This window comes from Drosophila montana, unplaced genomic scaffold (assembly GCF_035044405.1).
Source record: "Drosophila montana isolate Dmon_TW-CO22-7 unplaced genomic scaffold, ASM3504440v1 contig_2581_1, whole genome shotgun sequence".
NCBI classification, from domain to species: domain Eukaryota; kingdom Metazoa; phylum Arthropoda; class Insecta; order Diptera; family Drosophilidae; genus Drosophila; species Drosophila montana.
In genome coordinates, this window is record NW_026997444.1 from 298,112 (window position 1) to 313,412 (window position 15,301).

At 34.0% G+C, this 15,301-nt stretch overlaps 2 protein-coding genes and 1 long non-coding RNA gene across 3 annotated transcripts; 1 reads left to right on the plus strand and 2 right to left on the minus strand.

Moving 5' to 3' along the window:
• Positions 1–2,296: 2,296 nt before the first annotated feature.
• On the minus strand, positions 2,297–5,202 carry PRL-1 (PRL-1 phosphatase). The gene is made up of 4 exons (XM_064683093.1): positions 4,937–5,202; positions 4,700–4,866; positions 2,950–3,081; positions 2,297–2,884 (listed from the first exon to the last, which is right to left on the minus strand). Exons 1-4 carry the CDS (start codon positions 5,042–5,044, stop codon positions 2,773–2,775), a joined length of 519 nt encoding a protein of 172 aa, XP_064539163.1. The 5' UTR covers positions 5,045–5,202; the 3' UTR covers positions 2,297–2,772.
• Positions 5,203–5,448: 246 nt separating this feature from the next.
• Positions 5,449–7,682, minus strand: LOC135428952 (uncharacterized). The gene is made up of 3 exons (XM_064683094.1): positions 7,484–7,682; positions 6,442–6,519; positions 5,449–5,764 (listed from the first exon to the last, which is right to left on the minus strand). Exon 1 carries the CDS (start codon positions 7,674–7,676, stop codon positions 7,554–7,556), a length of 123 nt encoding a protein of 40 aa, XP_064539164.1. The 5' UTR covers positions 7,677–7,682; the 3' UTR covers positions 5,449–5,764; positions 6,442–6,519; positions 7,484–7,553.
• A 2,010-nt stretch (positions 7,683–9,692) lies between these two features.
• On the plus strand, positions 9,693–10,461 carry LOC135428903 (uncharacterized). The gene is made up of 2 exons (XR_010436342.1): positions 9,693–10,219; positions 10,276–10,461. It is a non-coding gene; the product is annotated as an uncharacterized LOC135428903 (long non-coding RNA).
• The last annotated feature ends 4,840 nt before the right edge of the window (positions 10,462–15,301 follow it).

The following is a 15,301-nucleotide window of genomic DNA, read 5'->3' on the forward strand; positions in this document are numbered from 1 at the left end:
CCCAGCATATCTTAGTACGGTCAGCAAGATTAACTATATATATATATATTATTTTTTGCCAATTTTGTATTTATTTTCATATATGTGTTTACTTACGATGCATAGAATATTAATATTTTATTTTCTCGATAATTCACTTGTTTCGCTTGTGCAACGGCGGTCAATTTGAAACTAAGTGCAACTGCAACGGCAACAGAAACCCAGCATATCTTAGTACGGTCAGCAAGATTAACTATATATATATATATTATTTTTTGCCAATTTTGTATTTATTTTCATATATGTGTTTACTTACGATGCATAGAATATTAATATTTTATTTTCTCGATAATTATCTGTATAAACTGAAGAACGTGCGAAAAGCAAATGTACATAAGAAAATTCATTGAAAGTGGATTCGCAAAAAGGTATATATATTTTTTTACACATGTATATATATAGTTTACGTTTTTGCTTTCCACTTGCCGACTCTTACGTACATATATCACAAAATTGAACACTGTCTTTTTACTTTTAACATATTCGGTGCTTTTTGTGCAGCCATACAAAAAAAAAAAGGATGTCCCAAAACAATTTGTTTCTAGTCTTTTTTACTTACGACTCTGTTCTCTCGTTTGGCTATGCTCTTACATTTTTCTCGATGCATAGCTTCTAAATGCAGTGCTTTAAACAGGGTGTAATATAAACATTTACTTACTTTAATATTCTAGTTTTACTTTTGAACAACAAAGAAAACAAAGACTTTATTTTGTTTTGCGCCGTTAGCTAATTAAGCACATTCGGAGAACACATGTTACTAGATCACCTTTGGCTAACTGCGCTTGCGTTCTGTTAATGGATTTTCTATTACAAATTTGGAATATTTTTTGTATTATTTGGATACTTTGATTTTGGAGACATGCATATATCACGAATGAAATTATAATCAAGAGCAACATATATTGACGAAATTGTACGCGCTTTGAAAATTTAGTTTTATAGTTATAAGAAATTATGTACACAAAAAAAAACAAAAACAATAACAAAAACGGCATCAGAGCTAAATCTGATGTGCTCGCAAAAAACCAATGTAAAAGTTTTTAGTTTTAATTATTATCAAAATATTTATTTACTTATGCAAAAATAAAGAGAACATCGTTAAATAATAATTGATTATGGTTTAACTCTTTCTCCGAGTCCCTTCCACTCTAAATATCTCGTCAAAAGGCTTTGACTGCCAAACTTATCCTAATTACCAGGGACCTGGGGACACTAGATACTCCAGATCTCCAGAGAAACTCGTCCAGTGTCTTCATTAAAGCGGGCGAAGACTAAAATGGTTAATACAGATATTCATGAGTATATGTACCAAGTTTCAAGTTTCTCATTGCAGTATGCAAACAAAATCAATTGAATTCTATAGAATATGTTAATTTTTTATATATCGTTTTTATTCCATTGTAATGACTAACATTTTAAAAAATTACAATTCAATATTGGATAAATTAATTGTAAGCATATAATTTTATAATTTCTGCTTTATCCTGACTATAATTTGTTAAATTTGTTATAAGGTTGTTTCATTATCTTTCATGTTCATTTTCTCAATTTTCTTCAAAGTGTTTTTTTTTATATTTTGCATTTTGCGTTTTGCTGTGTTGTTTTGTGTATTTGTATTGCAACTGCTGCATATGTATATCGTTTAAATGTATGTAGTCATTAATGTAAAAATTGTATGTACTGCAGCTTTTGAATAATGCATATTGTATTTGATTTAATAATATAAATATAGTTAGCCAGCGGAGCTTAGTATGTTACAGAGAGAGAGTAAAGGAAAAGCGTATAGGACCATAACCATTCCATTAAGCACATCAAAAAAAGAGTTCGCAATATAAAAATCCGAGTACGTAAATAGTTTACAGCAATAAAAGATAAAACTTTGATCGACTTAATTTAATTCTAGGCTATGTATTCTTCTTTAGATTCACTTTCGATTCTAACTCTCAGGCAGATTTTAGAATATTTTAGTTCTCACTATATGATGAGTCGGATGGGCGCAACTAAACTAACCATGCGATTAAGTACATCATTTGCAGATCGGTTAGCTGTAAGCAGATCCTGCGAAGTTTCAACTTGCATTATCTTAAACTCCATATCCATATCTGTCTGTTTATATATATGTATATCTGTCTACGCCGAGTCGTGTTGCTAAACGTGTTGTAGAACTTGTATTTTCTTTAATTTTAATTTATTGTTGTATTTGCTTTTGGCTATATTGCAATAAAATATTTATTATTATTGCCTATGGTGCCTGACCTTTGATAGTTTGTTCATTTTATTTGGATTTGCTTTTGTTTTTTTGCTTTTTTGCTTTTTTGTTTTTTGTTGGATGGGTACATAATCTACTATTACAGATATTAATAATGTTACTTTTACTATATTGCCCGGCTACAACCATTGAATGGGTATTATATGGGCGTGTTGTTTTCTTGTGGGTTTGTGAAATTAAGCAAAAATAAATTACATTAATTAATACATACAGTAAATACAATTTGATGCCAATACAAGAATTTGTTTATAATTACTGGGCTGCGATCAATATTTGTTGCGATTAATTCTCATTTATAAACGGGTTGATGAATTTGCAACTAAACAGTTTTACAGTTGGTTGGTTTTTTTTTTTAGCTTGGGTTGCCTTTTGTTTTTCATATTTATTATTACTTGTTTGTTTTTTTTTTTTTGAAAAAATGAACACTTTTTATCTGGTGGGAATATACATATGGTTTTGGAAATCTATTGCACAGAACATGAATTTTTGTGGCCATTTTTGTGCTTTAGCCGCGCTTTCGGCTTGTATCTTTCCAAAAATGACAGTTGCTTGGCATTGATGGCGCCGCGTCGCTTACTATTAAAAATAACAATTGGTTCAAATGTGAATAAGATCGTGTTCAATATATATTGATTACTCACTCTCTAATCATTTCAACAGCCGCTTCATATTTCAAGCCTAATTCGATGAGTGCAAGTGCAACCAAAACGGGGGCACGTCCCAGACCAGCCACACAGTGCACGGCAACGCAAGCCTCGGGATTCTGCTGGTATCTGCGATAAGAAAGAAGATAAGTATTTGGATAAGATACAAGATAACACAACATAATACTTGAGGTTGTAGTACAAATTTGTCACATTTATTGTGATAAAAACAGAAAATGCTTGCCTTAATTGTTACAAAGCAACGAGAGGCTACGCTTACCGACAAGTTTCATTATCAACGAATGCAGTATTATTAAAAATTGCTGCTGCTTCGCTTGTATCTGTTTCATTTGCAGTTAGGGGCATTGTATCTGTATCTGTAGCTGTGCCTGTAGCTGTTGTTGCTGCTGCCGAGAGACTGGCTCGGGTTGTGGCTGCTGTCATTGGAGCTGTTTTTGGTATGTGTCTGAGCGAGAAACGCTTATGTTTGTAGTAGGATAGTGTGGCGCTTGAGGACTTTCTAAAGCTAGCCAGTGGATAATAGCACACAAACCAAGAAACGAAACGGAGTACATACATTTATATATATATATACAAGTATATATATATATATATAGAGGATTTAAATTGAATTAAATGGATTATCGAGAGTGAGGGGAGGAAACAAAAGGCGTCTAGAGAAAGCTAAATATCGTAATAGTTTACAAATAATATATACATATGTTTGTATACAACTAAAAAGAAAGGATAAAAGTATGTCATATGATGGATATACAAAGATATATCAGCGACGACTACGGGCTAATTGGTTATGGTGCAAATATCATTTTATATACATTATGTTTATGTACATTTTGCTTTTTTTTTCGGGAGTTGTTTTTTGTATGAGGTTGAAGGCGCGCAGCTCTTGAAATGTTGTTAGCAGCTCAGTTTTGAAGGCTCTTCAATGATTTTAGCAATCGCATTTATGTTCAGCTCATTTTGTCAGTGTACAAAGCAACAAATAATAATAATACTGAATTGAATTGATAAAAATCAACTTTGGTAACGCTTCGCATGTGAATAATTATTTTTTTGCAAATGAGTCCTAATTACGAATTTGAATTTGACGAGCTCACAGTATCTAACCAAACCATTTATATGACTCCCAATTCTTTTTACGAAAGACCCAAACTAATTTAAGTATTCAAAAAGAAAATTGTAAGCAAGTTGATAGCCTTTCATGTACATATTTTCTTCAAGTACTGAAATCTGTCCTATGTTAGCTATATAATATACAAGTCCCATTCGGCCTGTTCCGATATATATACATCCTACAAAAGAACAACGAACCTATGTAAAGTTTCAAGACGAAAGCTTTCAAATTAAGGGATGAGTTCTCATAGAAAAACGCAGACGGACATGGCTATATCAAATCGGATCTAGAATATATATACTTTATTGGGTCGGGAAGATGTCTGCTTCTATTCAATTGACAAACTATAATACTCTATACAAGCGTATATAAAATGCGCTTCGGTTTATGAGAATGACAAATTTGAAGATCATATAAAGTGCTTGGTTCGATACCTCTCGCTTTTCATATTGCCAGCATATTGAAAACTGCAAACAGTATGTGAAATAAACGTGTGTGTATAATTCAAAAATATGATTTCGGCTTATTTGACAAATGACAGTCGAGATTTCAAATAGAGATTGAGCTTACATATAGGGGGGGGGGGGGGGGGCCAATATGGGCATTACTTACTTGTCCTTCAAAACCTCAAACCATTCGTCAACGACCTGCTGCGGCGGAAAGGTGCCGTCGTCAAAGGCCAGATCCTTGACGGTTATGCCTTGGGCCTCCAGCTCATCCGTATTGTAGCTGGGCTCGCACACACGCACCACAGTGTTAACATTGTTCTTTTTAAGCTCCTGCAGGGCAAAAAAAAAAACAGAACGTTTAGTTATTTTCGACAATCGATGGGGTGTATTTGGGACTCACCATTATATAGTGATTAATTGTTATGTCTGATGGTCGATCGGTGATTAGGAACTTCATGCCCTTATACTCAATAAGAGCAGGCGCGGGGCGCAGATCTTTTTGACGCATTGTGATGCTTAACTTAATTAGCTTTACGAATCAGATATACTTATAGCTTGTATAATTACAAAATTGTTGAATTTCTCCTTAAATAATATATTAATCGCTCCTAAATTGTTTTCTTTGTTTATTGTTGGGACTTTGTTACAATATGAATAATAATGATGTATTTGGTTTTTGAATTTTCTGCGCAAAATATATTTTTTGATTCGACTTTGGGAAGTTACTCGATTTTATTTTGTTTTGAAAATTCAGCGAAGTGCTTTAGATGCTTGAAACTTGTTGTAAAAAAATATATATAAATATAATAAGATTTTCTTGTAGGCTTTCAAATTCTACACTAAGCACACAGAACAAGACAATTGTTTAAGTATAAATAAATAGCTCAGTAATTAAGTACAATTTTGGATTGCTACAATTTTGCGTGTGTCCCAACCCAAAGACGCCTATTAAAAATCCCTGTTAATTTCGCAACTGAAGCGATTCTATCTCAAACTTATTTATTTCGAGTGCAGTTTCTGCGCCTCTCCAATTAATTTTCGTTGTGGCCGCCCTACTACTTTTCGATTATTCTCCTCGTGATATGAACTTCGTTCAGAGACTCTCTCTATCCACAATCTGTCACTATCGCAGCTGTCCACGTTTCGAATCTGATTTGGGGTCCGTCGACTTCCGGGCAGGTGACAGCGTTGTCTCCGGCTATCACGGCCTTCTTTGCGTTTTGGTAACCTGCACGAAAAAACAACCATAGGTGAATAAGCAATTAAAACAAATATCGATAGCGATTGATTAGAAGCTGCCCCCACGGCAACAAGTCACAGTCATTAGTTGTTCGAAATGTCAAATGTATTATTTAATTTTTAAATCCGAATTCTTGTTTATTCTCCGAGACAGTTCTTGGTTTAACTTACATAGAATTGAATTTGTTTTCATATTTTTATTCCATTCAATTGGGAAAGAACTTAGACGACAAAAAAAATCAAATCCATGCCATGTTTTAGTTTCAGACAGTCGCACAAAGAATGAAAAGTGTGTGTCCAGAATAATGAAGAAATATTTGGATTTAACAATTCGTAAAACTAGTTCGATCCGGTTTTAAATTAAAAGCAATTGGTTTCCCAATTGCGAGTAAGTTGCTATTGAGTGGTCAATTAGCTTGATTAATTCCTAAATTTATGGTTGGCCTTAATTCATAGTTTTTTATTTCGACAACTTTTTCTAAATTGCTGAAAATTGCCATGGACAAGAAACGCGAATTCGGGCAAAGTACACGCAAATAAGGACATTTAGTAGTTCTTAATTCATTGGCGCGGCAAAAGGTTAGCGCAGTTCATTCGACCCAATTCCAATGACCTTTGACACGTTCAATTAGCATTAAGTTTGAGTTTCTTGGGCTTGCGACTTACTTTTTATTTGTGCTGTGCTTGGCAGTATTCTGCACTGTCTAGATGAAACTCCATAGATGTGGGAACAGGTCTAACCAACTGGAAGCAGAGAATTTGAGCAAATATAATAATTAGTACAGTTTCATTTTGGGCTCAAACTAGGTAATATATCATATTTTTAATTGTGTACAAATAAATAAACAACCAATTTATGGCTGTTAATACGCCTTGTTATGGGTTGGGACAAAAGATATAATGTAAATACGAATAATTTCCAAGTGTACATATTTTCAAAATGCTTTGTCTCAGTCCCAGAATGTTTCTTTTTGAAGAAACACATATATCACGCCGTCAAATATAGATACAACAAAATAATATTGTATTATATATATGTACACTTGCGCATACATACGCTATATATGTACACATATATATGTGGCATATCTGTTCTACATATATATTTCTAGATACATATACATATGTATATGTGTCCAATGCATAGATAATATCTTTGGCAAATATTTGGCTTTTATTCAGGTTTTAAATAAAAGCACACAAACGATTCTTGTGAAACTTGGCATAACATTGATAATAATGGAAAAATGCTATATATGTATGTATATAAATAAATGTGTATATAATGTTTTACTCTGTCGAAAAACGTCTGGAAGCGTGGAACTAATTAACAAACTGTTGGAAATTATATAGCTTTTTATTTGTACTTGCATTCGCATATATGTGTCTGTGCATATATTTTGTGTGAATTGTTTAGTCATTCTGCGCACATGATTTTTATTTTCGCACATAAGGAAACTTTCACTTGTTTCTGCCTTTGGCGCAATGGGAGCACAGAATCACGCGAAACGAGCAAGAGAACGGAATATCAGCTGTTTACTTGACGATTTTTTCTAATTTTTACTTGACTTATGCAATGTATTTTGTTTTGCGTCTTTGCACAAATGACGAGCACACACACACATATACACACACAGGGAAAAACAAATATGCAAAAGAAAAACAATATAGTATGTGTGGGTGTAGATGTATGTATGTATTTACGTACATATATTTGTATTTGCACTAGTTACAGTTACAGTTCGAGTTTGGCAGAATGTGGCTACCAAAATCGAATCTTAATCGCCTGTAATGCGGCGCGATAAAATCTCGATTAGATATCGACAGGTGTCAATTCTAAGACGCTGATCGATTACAACACTGAGCAGACACCAAATGCTGCGCGATGAGCACTCTTTCATCTTTTGCTATCGACTGAACACTGCCAGCCAAAACGAATCCCACCGTCACTTACTGTGAGAGCCATTTGCGGCCGACACACAGAGAGAGAGAGTAAGAGTAAGAGAGAGAGAGAGAGCGAGCGAGCAAAGATGACGCACAACTCGACTGAACGAACATTTGCTTCATTTGTTTTGTTTGCGCTCATCCTCGATTAAGTGTTTGCCAGCTGTCGAGTACTGCGCTCACCGCTCACCCTCTCCCTTTGACGCACAGTTTTACTCTCGCTTTGCTATGGAATGAATATCTACGTACGTATGTACTGGATGTATGTACATACTTTGTATATGCACGTACGTACGTACGTACATTGCTCCCGTCTCGGAGCCACATTTTTAAATTCTGGCGCAATTTAAAGGCTTTTAAAGCATCTGTCAAACTAACCGAAATGCATATTATAAAATTCATTTAGTTTGTGTCGTCTAATATTGTTAAAGCTGCGTAAAATACACGAAAGATTTTTGTAAAATTGGAAACATTTTACTTTCAACAGTATGTACAAGAGTCGGCTTCGTGTCGTGATATTTGTCGTGGCAACATGACTCAACACGTCGTGTTTGTTTTAGGAGCACGTAAGCACGACTTAACAGAAATTTAAGAAATGTTTGCTTGTTATATGTACATCGTCTCTATATATATAAAGCTGATTGCCCTGACTGTCAGACTGATTGGTGAAAAAAACTCCCAAGCCGTAAGAGCTGGGAAGCAAAAGCTTCTCACCTTTTTTTTGTTTAACCATTCGATCGACCTCAAAATCATTTTTAAAGATCTTTATTCAAATTCGTTAGAGAGGTGTTTCACAATTTTTGGAAAACCCATCGCTCCTTGCTGGAAAAGGGGATCAAAGAATTGGCGGATAAAAATTCGAGCTTAAATTTTTCACGAGTGGGAACTAAAAAACTTATGTCTAAGATTTTAAACACAAAACCTGCCACGGGCAAGGCCGGGGAATACCCAATAGCAGTATACATATTTATATATGTGCTATAAGATCGAAGATGCGTATTTTAAAAAAAGGTGAACCCAAAACATATATCAAGATTGAGAGCATAGAGACCGGCCTACTAAAATGTATTTATTTTTGGATAAATAGATTAAATTATTGTGTAATTTTTTTGGTTTTATCGAACAAACTACAAAGTAATAACACAACAAGAAAGTTTTGAATAAAAAATAAAAAACACGCTATTCATTTGCCGTTTAGTTTGAAGCGGTATCGAAGTATCTCACAACAACTTTCGAGACAAGGTCAATGTTATTAAAGAAAAACAATAAACCGACTTGCGGCAGTTATAATATATACAATTATCTGAGGCGTGCGACAATAAACAGTCAAGGTCAAACCATGAAACTGTTGCAAATGTATCTATCCAATTGAAACCAGTTTAAACATATAATACGGTAGGAAATAAGCACTTGATAGGTCTTAGGCAACAGGTATTACACCCATTGCTAGTGTAAATTGTAATTTATTACGTTCAACCTACCCTGCGATCTGTTCATTCGTTCTATCCCCTAAAACAAGGCCCATCCCACGCTTCAGTGCACACAGATCTACTGTTGTATCAATGGGAGGCATTATATGTAGAATATATGTAGAATATATGTATATAATATGTATGTATATAATATCATATCGTATGTACACACATCATGAGAAATGTACACATATGCTATAAGGTTGTCTGCTTAAATTCGAAGAACACTTTGATCGATAACCATGTAAATCAACATAAAGCAGGGGGAAAGATATAAAGGGGATCAATTGCGTTTAAATAACAATATAGATATATTTACTGAGAGTGCAAAATGTTCTTTTGTCTAACAATTGTCAAAGAAAATTTGATTTATGTACTGCTTTAGTATTCTGTTAACTAAACTTGTTTTCTATTACATCAGAAACCTATTCCCATAGTTTTAAAAGGCTGCGACTAAAAAATACCTAAAAGTATTAAATACTTTTTAGACCCACACTTGAAAATGTCAGTTTAATCTGCTTTGGCAACGTGACGACATAACGGAAAAAGTGTCTCCTCTTTTTCTTGGTACTTCATATATTTCAGATATGAGGTACTCTTCGCTTACTAATCTAATCTGTGTTTATAAATATGCACACACATTGATATGAAAATTCCAATCGAATTTAGTTAAAAGGCGAAAACTTGAAATTTATATAAACGAAAATCATTGAACGAACTTGAATAAAATTTGAGACAACCGCAAGACGGAAAAAAAAAACTTTAATAATTGAAGTGAACGAGATAAAGAGTAAACGGGAATGCCAAGATATGAGAGAGACAGAGAGAGGGAGACGCATGGCTGGAAGCTTTTGCTGGTAGTCTCAGAAATCGAGGATAAAGTGAGAAGAGCAGAGAGTTGACTGCACTCCGGCCAGACAAGTCAATGCCATTGTGAAGCATGTCGCTGATAGACAAACATACAACAACAACAACAACAACAACAATGGCACAAAGGAAACAGCAGGAACCCAAGATATGTCGACGAGGTAATGTCTACATAAAAGAAAACAAAAAGAGAGGATGTACATACATGTATACACAGCGAATTCAATCCCTGGATGTTAAATGTGGCAAATGATGATAGTCTGGTTTAAGGTAAACTCTGGTCTGAAAAATACTGGGATGAAATGTCGAAATTCGCAGACGGAACCTGTCTAATACTTGTTTATTATATTTAAAAAAAAAGAAAAAAAACGCATTGTAAACAAATTAAAAATGGCTTTTAAGAAATTTGATTCGCCTGTCATTTAATATGTCGAAACGTGCCCTCTTTAATATGGGATAAGACTTTACTTAAGCAAGCCCAGACATCGAATGATGTGTTAACTGATTTAAGTCTGCGGACGAGAAAGTCCAAAGGTCAAACAACAGTACATTTTTTTTTAAACCAGAATAGCTTTTACTACCAGATATTCCCAGGAAGTATTTTTCCTAAAATCTGATAGCCTCAAGGGTTTCCTTTTATGTATGTGAAGCATGTACCAACTTATTTCTTGCATTTACAAACTTAACTTATATAATAGATTTACAATTTTATTTGCTTCTTCAATTTTTTTTTTTACATTGTGTAAGAGAAAACCTTTTTAAGACAACAGATTGTTTGTATAACTCAATTTTTTCATTGAAACAAAATGGAACAGCTTTCTTTTATGTCGTTTTTTGGTCAATATAATAAACAAGAAATTAATTTTCGACCGATCCTTTGGCAGTTGTATGATATAGTAGTCTGATTTTGATAAGATTTGGCTTATATGAAAGGTGCATAGTGAAATTATTAATAACAATAATAAACAAAAAGTTGTTCATACAAACAACTCCGTTTCTACCAATTATTTTCATATAACTTATGTGATGAATTAGTCTGGACTTATATGTCTTATGTCTAAATTGACTCGATTTTTAGGGATATGTACATAGGTATGTACGCCTTAAATATTGAAAACAAACATACAAGTTTTATGTCAAGATATTTTACATTCCTTAAAACTCTTTTAATTAGCTAATCCAAAATATTCTTAAACGGCTTTTCTTAAGTCTTAGACTTGGACAATATAAACAATTCTGTATATATGTACATAATCAAAGAACTAAATAAATTGAGCACACATAACCAAAACTGGGACACTAAAAGTTAACGAGTCTGTTCCGAATTATTGATTTTGCGACTAGTTTACACAGTTGTTTGAGCAGAAAGCTATTATTGCCGAAGGTGGGGCATATCCAGGGTAAGCACAAATGTCTAGTCTGGCTTTTAACATAATGGGAGGTATCGTTAGTCAGGACGTTGCCAACTTTTATCGTGTGAAGCTCATATACGAGGGTAGCTTCATACGAACTTCAAGATTATAAGGATTGAGTTAGCTTATGATTATGCCAAAAAGCAATGTGAAAGTACCTACAACAAATAAATTTTTTTTGAGTTAACTAGGGGCAAAATTGATTACGAAACTTTTAAATCATTTAGAGTCTGATGCCTACAAAGCAATAGAATGTACCAAGTTTCTACTCTCTCTCTCTCTCTCTCTCTCTCTTTTACCCCAATTAATTCGATATTTCCAGGACATTTTATATTTTATTGTAAGTTTTTGGTAGTTGAAAAACTCGATGTTTGGGGACATTATATACATTTCTACCGGTAGCTTATCTAAATTCAACCACAAAAAAACTACTCAACCGAAATGGATTTTCTTATCGCTCTTTATGACCTTTTCTAACGTTCTAAATCATGCATCGTTTTCTCTATGCCAACAGGGTTTATACCCTGAAAACGATGCATGATTTCATTTTTTTTGCCGGTCTTTGATGTATTACATTTTGGACACTTCCACCAGGGCATCTAGATCTGCCACAGCTTAAGCTTTAAATGGCCTGAACCCAATAATAATTGGTTAAAAGTGTAGTTTTTCTCTAAGAATCTTCGATTGAATCATTTCAATCTGCATTAAGATGTAAAGACTTGCAATTTTTAATTTGTCCCATTATCAAGTTTTTCCTTTTTTCAACCATATCTCGCTAGAGACAACAACTTTGGTATGTGAAGTTAACAGAGAGACATATGAACTTTTATTTTTCATTTTAACTATTTTATTTTAACTAACCAAGTACCCTTGAGACTGTTATACAGTTGGCTAATCTTCTGTTGCTGTTGCGGACGACGAACAGAACAATTTTTTTGGTGACGTCTTGAGTCGACAAATGCGTCAGCTTTTATCGCATTCGCCTCAATGCATGAGCAAAGACGCGTACGTGTGTGTGTGTGTGTGTGTAAATTTATTATGATTTGTTTGTTTCGAAGAAAATACTCAACGAACAAGTTGCGGTTCGAGTGCTCTGTTAATATATCTACGTGGCATTCACGAGCCCGAACCCTTTACAAGGTTATCCAGTGGAAATTTGTCGCCGCTTTAGCTGGGAGCCAGCCGCAACATTTGCCCAACTATATTTAGACTTTGCTGGTGGTTTCAGTGTCATATTATTCTAGCTCTGTCTCAGTCCCACGTCCCCCTCCCTCCCTCACCTTTGGCAAGCACATAACGGCAACTGACGTTGTAAGTATTGCATGTTTTAGTCGCCTTTCGTTTCTTCCTTTTCTATATTTAGATATGACATGCACACACTAACGAAATTCGCACGCCTTCCGTAAACGTGACAATAATAACAATAAAAATATATACGTATATACATACATTGAGTACTTCTTGCAGTTGTCAGAAGCATATTTACTTAATGAATATTTTACAGAAATAAAATAAACAATATCAATTAATATCATTCTTAATCTTATCAAGGCATGATCACACACGGACTTAACTGAATTCTCAGCCATAAAAAATTAAATTAAATATTTTATTAAAATTTATTTTATTTTATTTATTTACTATATGTATGTAGTCACACTGTGAACAAAAATACATACATACATACATTGATGTCCAATTTCAAACTGACATAAAGCGCGCAAAGAAAGAAAGAAAGAAAGAAAGACAAAGGCAACAAAATAAAAGTGTTTGATTGGGTCCGTCGGATCACATCCCCCCCTTTAATTTGATGTCAAGAATAAATAATACAACAAAATCAACAATTGAAGCTGTACGACGCTGTCCATATCATTGAACTTGCTCAAGGAGAAAACAGATGCAGAAAATGTACAGAACGGAAACTGAAATCAAGCATGCACCGAGTAAAGTTAATTCAGTATATTCTATTCATTTCGGTTAACGGTTATTTGAATTACAATCAGCTGTTGCTCTCCCTCTCTCTGGTTTGGCAAAGATGTGAATGTATGTAAATATGTACATTTATGCCTTTACTGCCGTGCACCTGTTAATGTGCTAGTTGTATGAATGTTTGCATTGACGCAATTGAAAAGAGAATTTTTATGTAAGAGTTGTTTGTATGTGTGATGGAGACAAGACAAAAACAAACGGGAAATGATATCCGTTTCTCTGCACATGTATGTATATAGCAAATATAGGCTAAAAAATACTTTAAATTTAGTATTTTGCGCATTGCACATACCAACAAGTAATGCTCGAAGAATAAAAACTGATAATGAAGTGTGTTTGTAAAATTAAGTATGAAAACTTTGCGGACAAAATACGTAACGCGTCCTTAATTGTTCAGAACAAAATCCAACTGATTCGATTCCGATTTTTTTATCTTTAGCCCAACTCAGATTTAAGTGAATCTTTTTGCGTCGCGATTTTGTTCGGTGACTGTTTTTTTTTTCAGTTGGCGTTGATACGATAAATTTGTTTAAGCATTTAACAGATTAGATATTAGTGAACGTTCTGACGTACATACCTACATACATATAGAACATGTGCATATCTGGCTTGTCTGTTGCTTTTGCTAGTCGTGTCCCAGTTTTACAGTTGAACTACATTTCACCATAACTGTAACCGGGTCAATCCAGTGCAGACATATACTTTAAACTGTCCACATAAATACGTACGTACGTTTACGGGTAATTGGGTCACTACCTCACAGGCAAAGTGCCCAAAGTATCATTAAAATATAAACTAATCAAACACAGGAGTCATTTTAGAAAAAATCGGATGTCTTTTGACTCATCCCATGCCTGTATTGGTCAGGCACAGGCTAAAGTGCATGTGAACAAATGATACACACACACACTTGCACTTACAGGATGGTCAGAGAGTGAGTGGGAGAGAGCGAGTGAGAGTAAAGGTCGATTGCATTGGTTAAAACAATCACTCCATAAAAACAAAAGGGCTCCAGTATTCAAAACAAATGTATATATGTAAATAGTTAAGATAATTCTGTATATTATCCAGACGTTGACATAAGATTTTTATTTTATATATATATATAAATACATATACATAAAATTATGCTCCTATGTCTGTACAGTTTTTAGTTTATTTTACGGCCTAAATAATTTGACTTTGGACTATTTTTGACTATTGACTTTTTGCTTATGTACTTACCACAATTGCCATACACATTTGAGTATAACTTTAAGACTTTTTCGTTAGCTTTCGGGTACGATAAATGGAATTTCACGCACACACAAACACTCTTACACAGAGACGAACGCAATTGATTTTGTGTCTTTAGTTTGACTACAGTTTTGGTTCGCTGCTGCACTCTGATTAGAAATGTTTTATTTTTAATATAAGTGCAAATTTATAGCTTGCAGGAGGCATTAACGCGACGTTTGGCTTATTGCTGCCGTGGTCAAATGTTGTAACCTCAAATTTTTTCACGAGATGTGACTGGGACACAGACGAAACTCGGGCGGTGAGTAGCACTTGGTTTAAGACGCACTCACTATGAAATGTAGTTGTGTGTATCTGTATAATTAACTATTACGCAACTAATTTTAAATTGAATTAGTTGATTATAATTGGGGACAACCGTAAAACCCTTAAGCACGAATATTTTTTGTTAATAGAAATCAGTGTTACCAAAAGTGTGTGATGAGAAAATACAAGCCAGAGAAAAAATACTAAAAGTACTGAATCCGGATAAATGTGGAGCATTTCTGTTAAAAGGAGGAGTATTCATTGACTTAGATTTGATGTTTATTTTTAGTGCTATTTGGT

Bases quoted from the DNA above. Each gene is read 5' to 3' on its own strand.
- PRL-1 (XM_064683093.1), bottom strand. From the start codon at position 5,044: ATGCGTCAAAAAGATCTGCGCCCCGCGCCTGCTCTTATTGAGTATAAG. The intron at 4,867-4,936 runs GTGAGTCCCAAA...TTTGCCCTGCAG, and splicing joins CAATTAATCACTATATAATG to GAGCTTAAAAAGAACAATGT. The intron at 3,082-4,699 runs GTAAGTAATGCC...TTCTTATCGCAG, and splicing joins TTTGAGGTTTTGAAGGACAA to ATACCAGCAGAATCCCGAGG.
- LOC135428952 (XM_064683094.1), bottom strand. From the start codon at position 7,676: ATGAAAGAGTGCTCATCGCGCAGCATTTGGTGTCTGCTCAGTGTTGTA.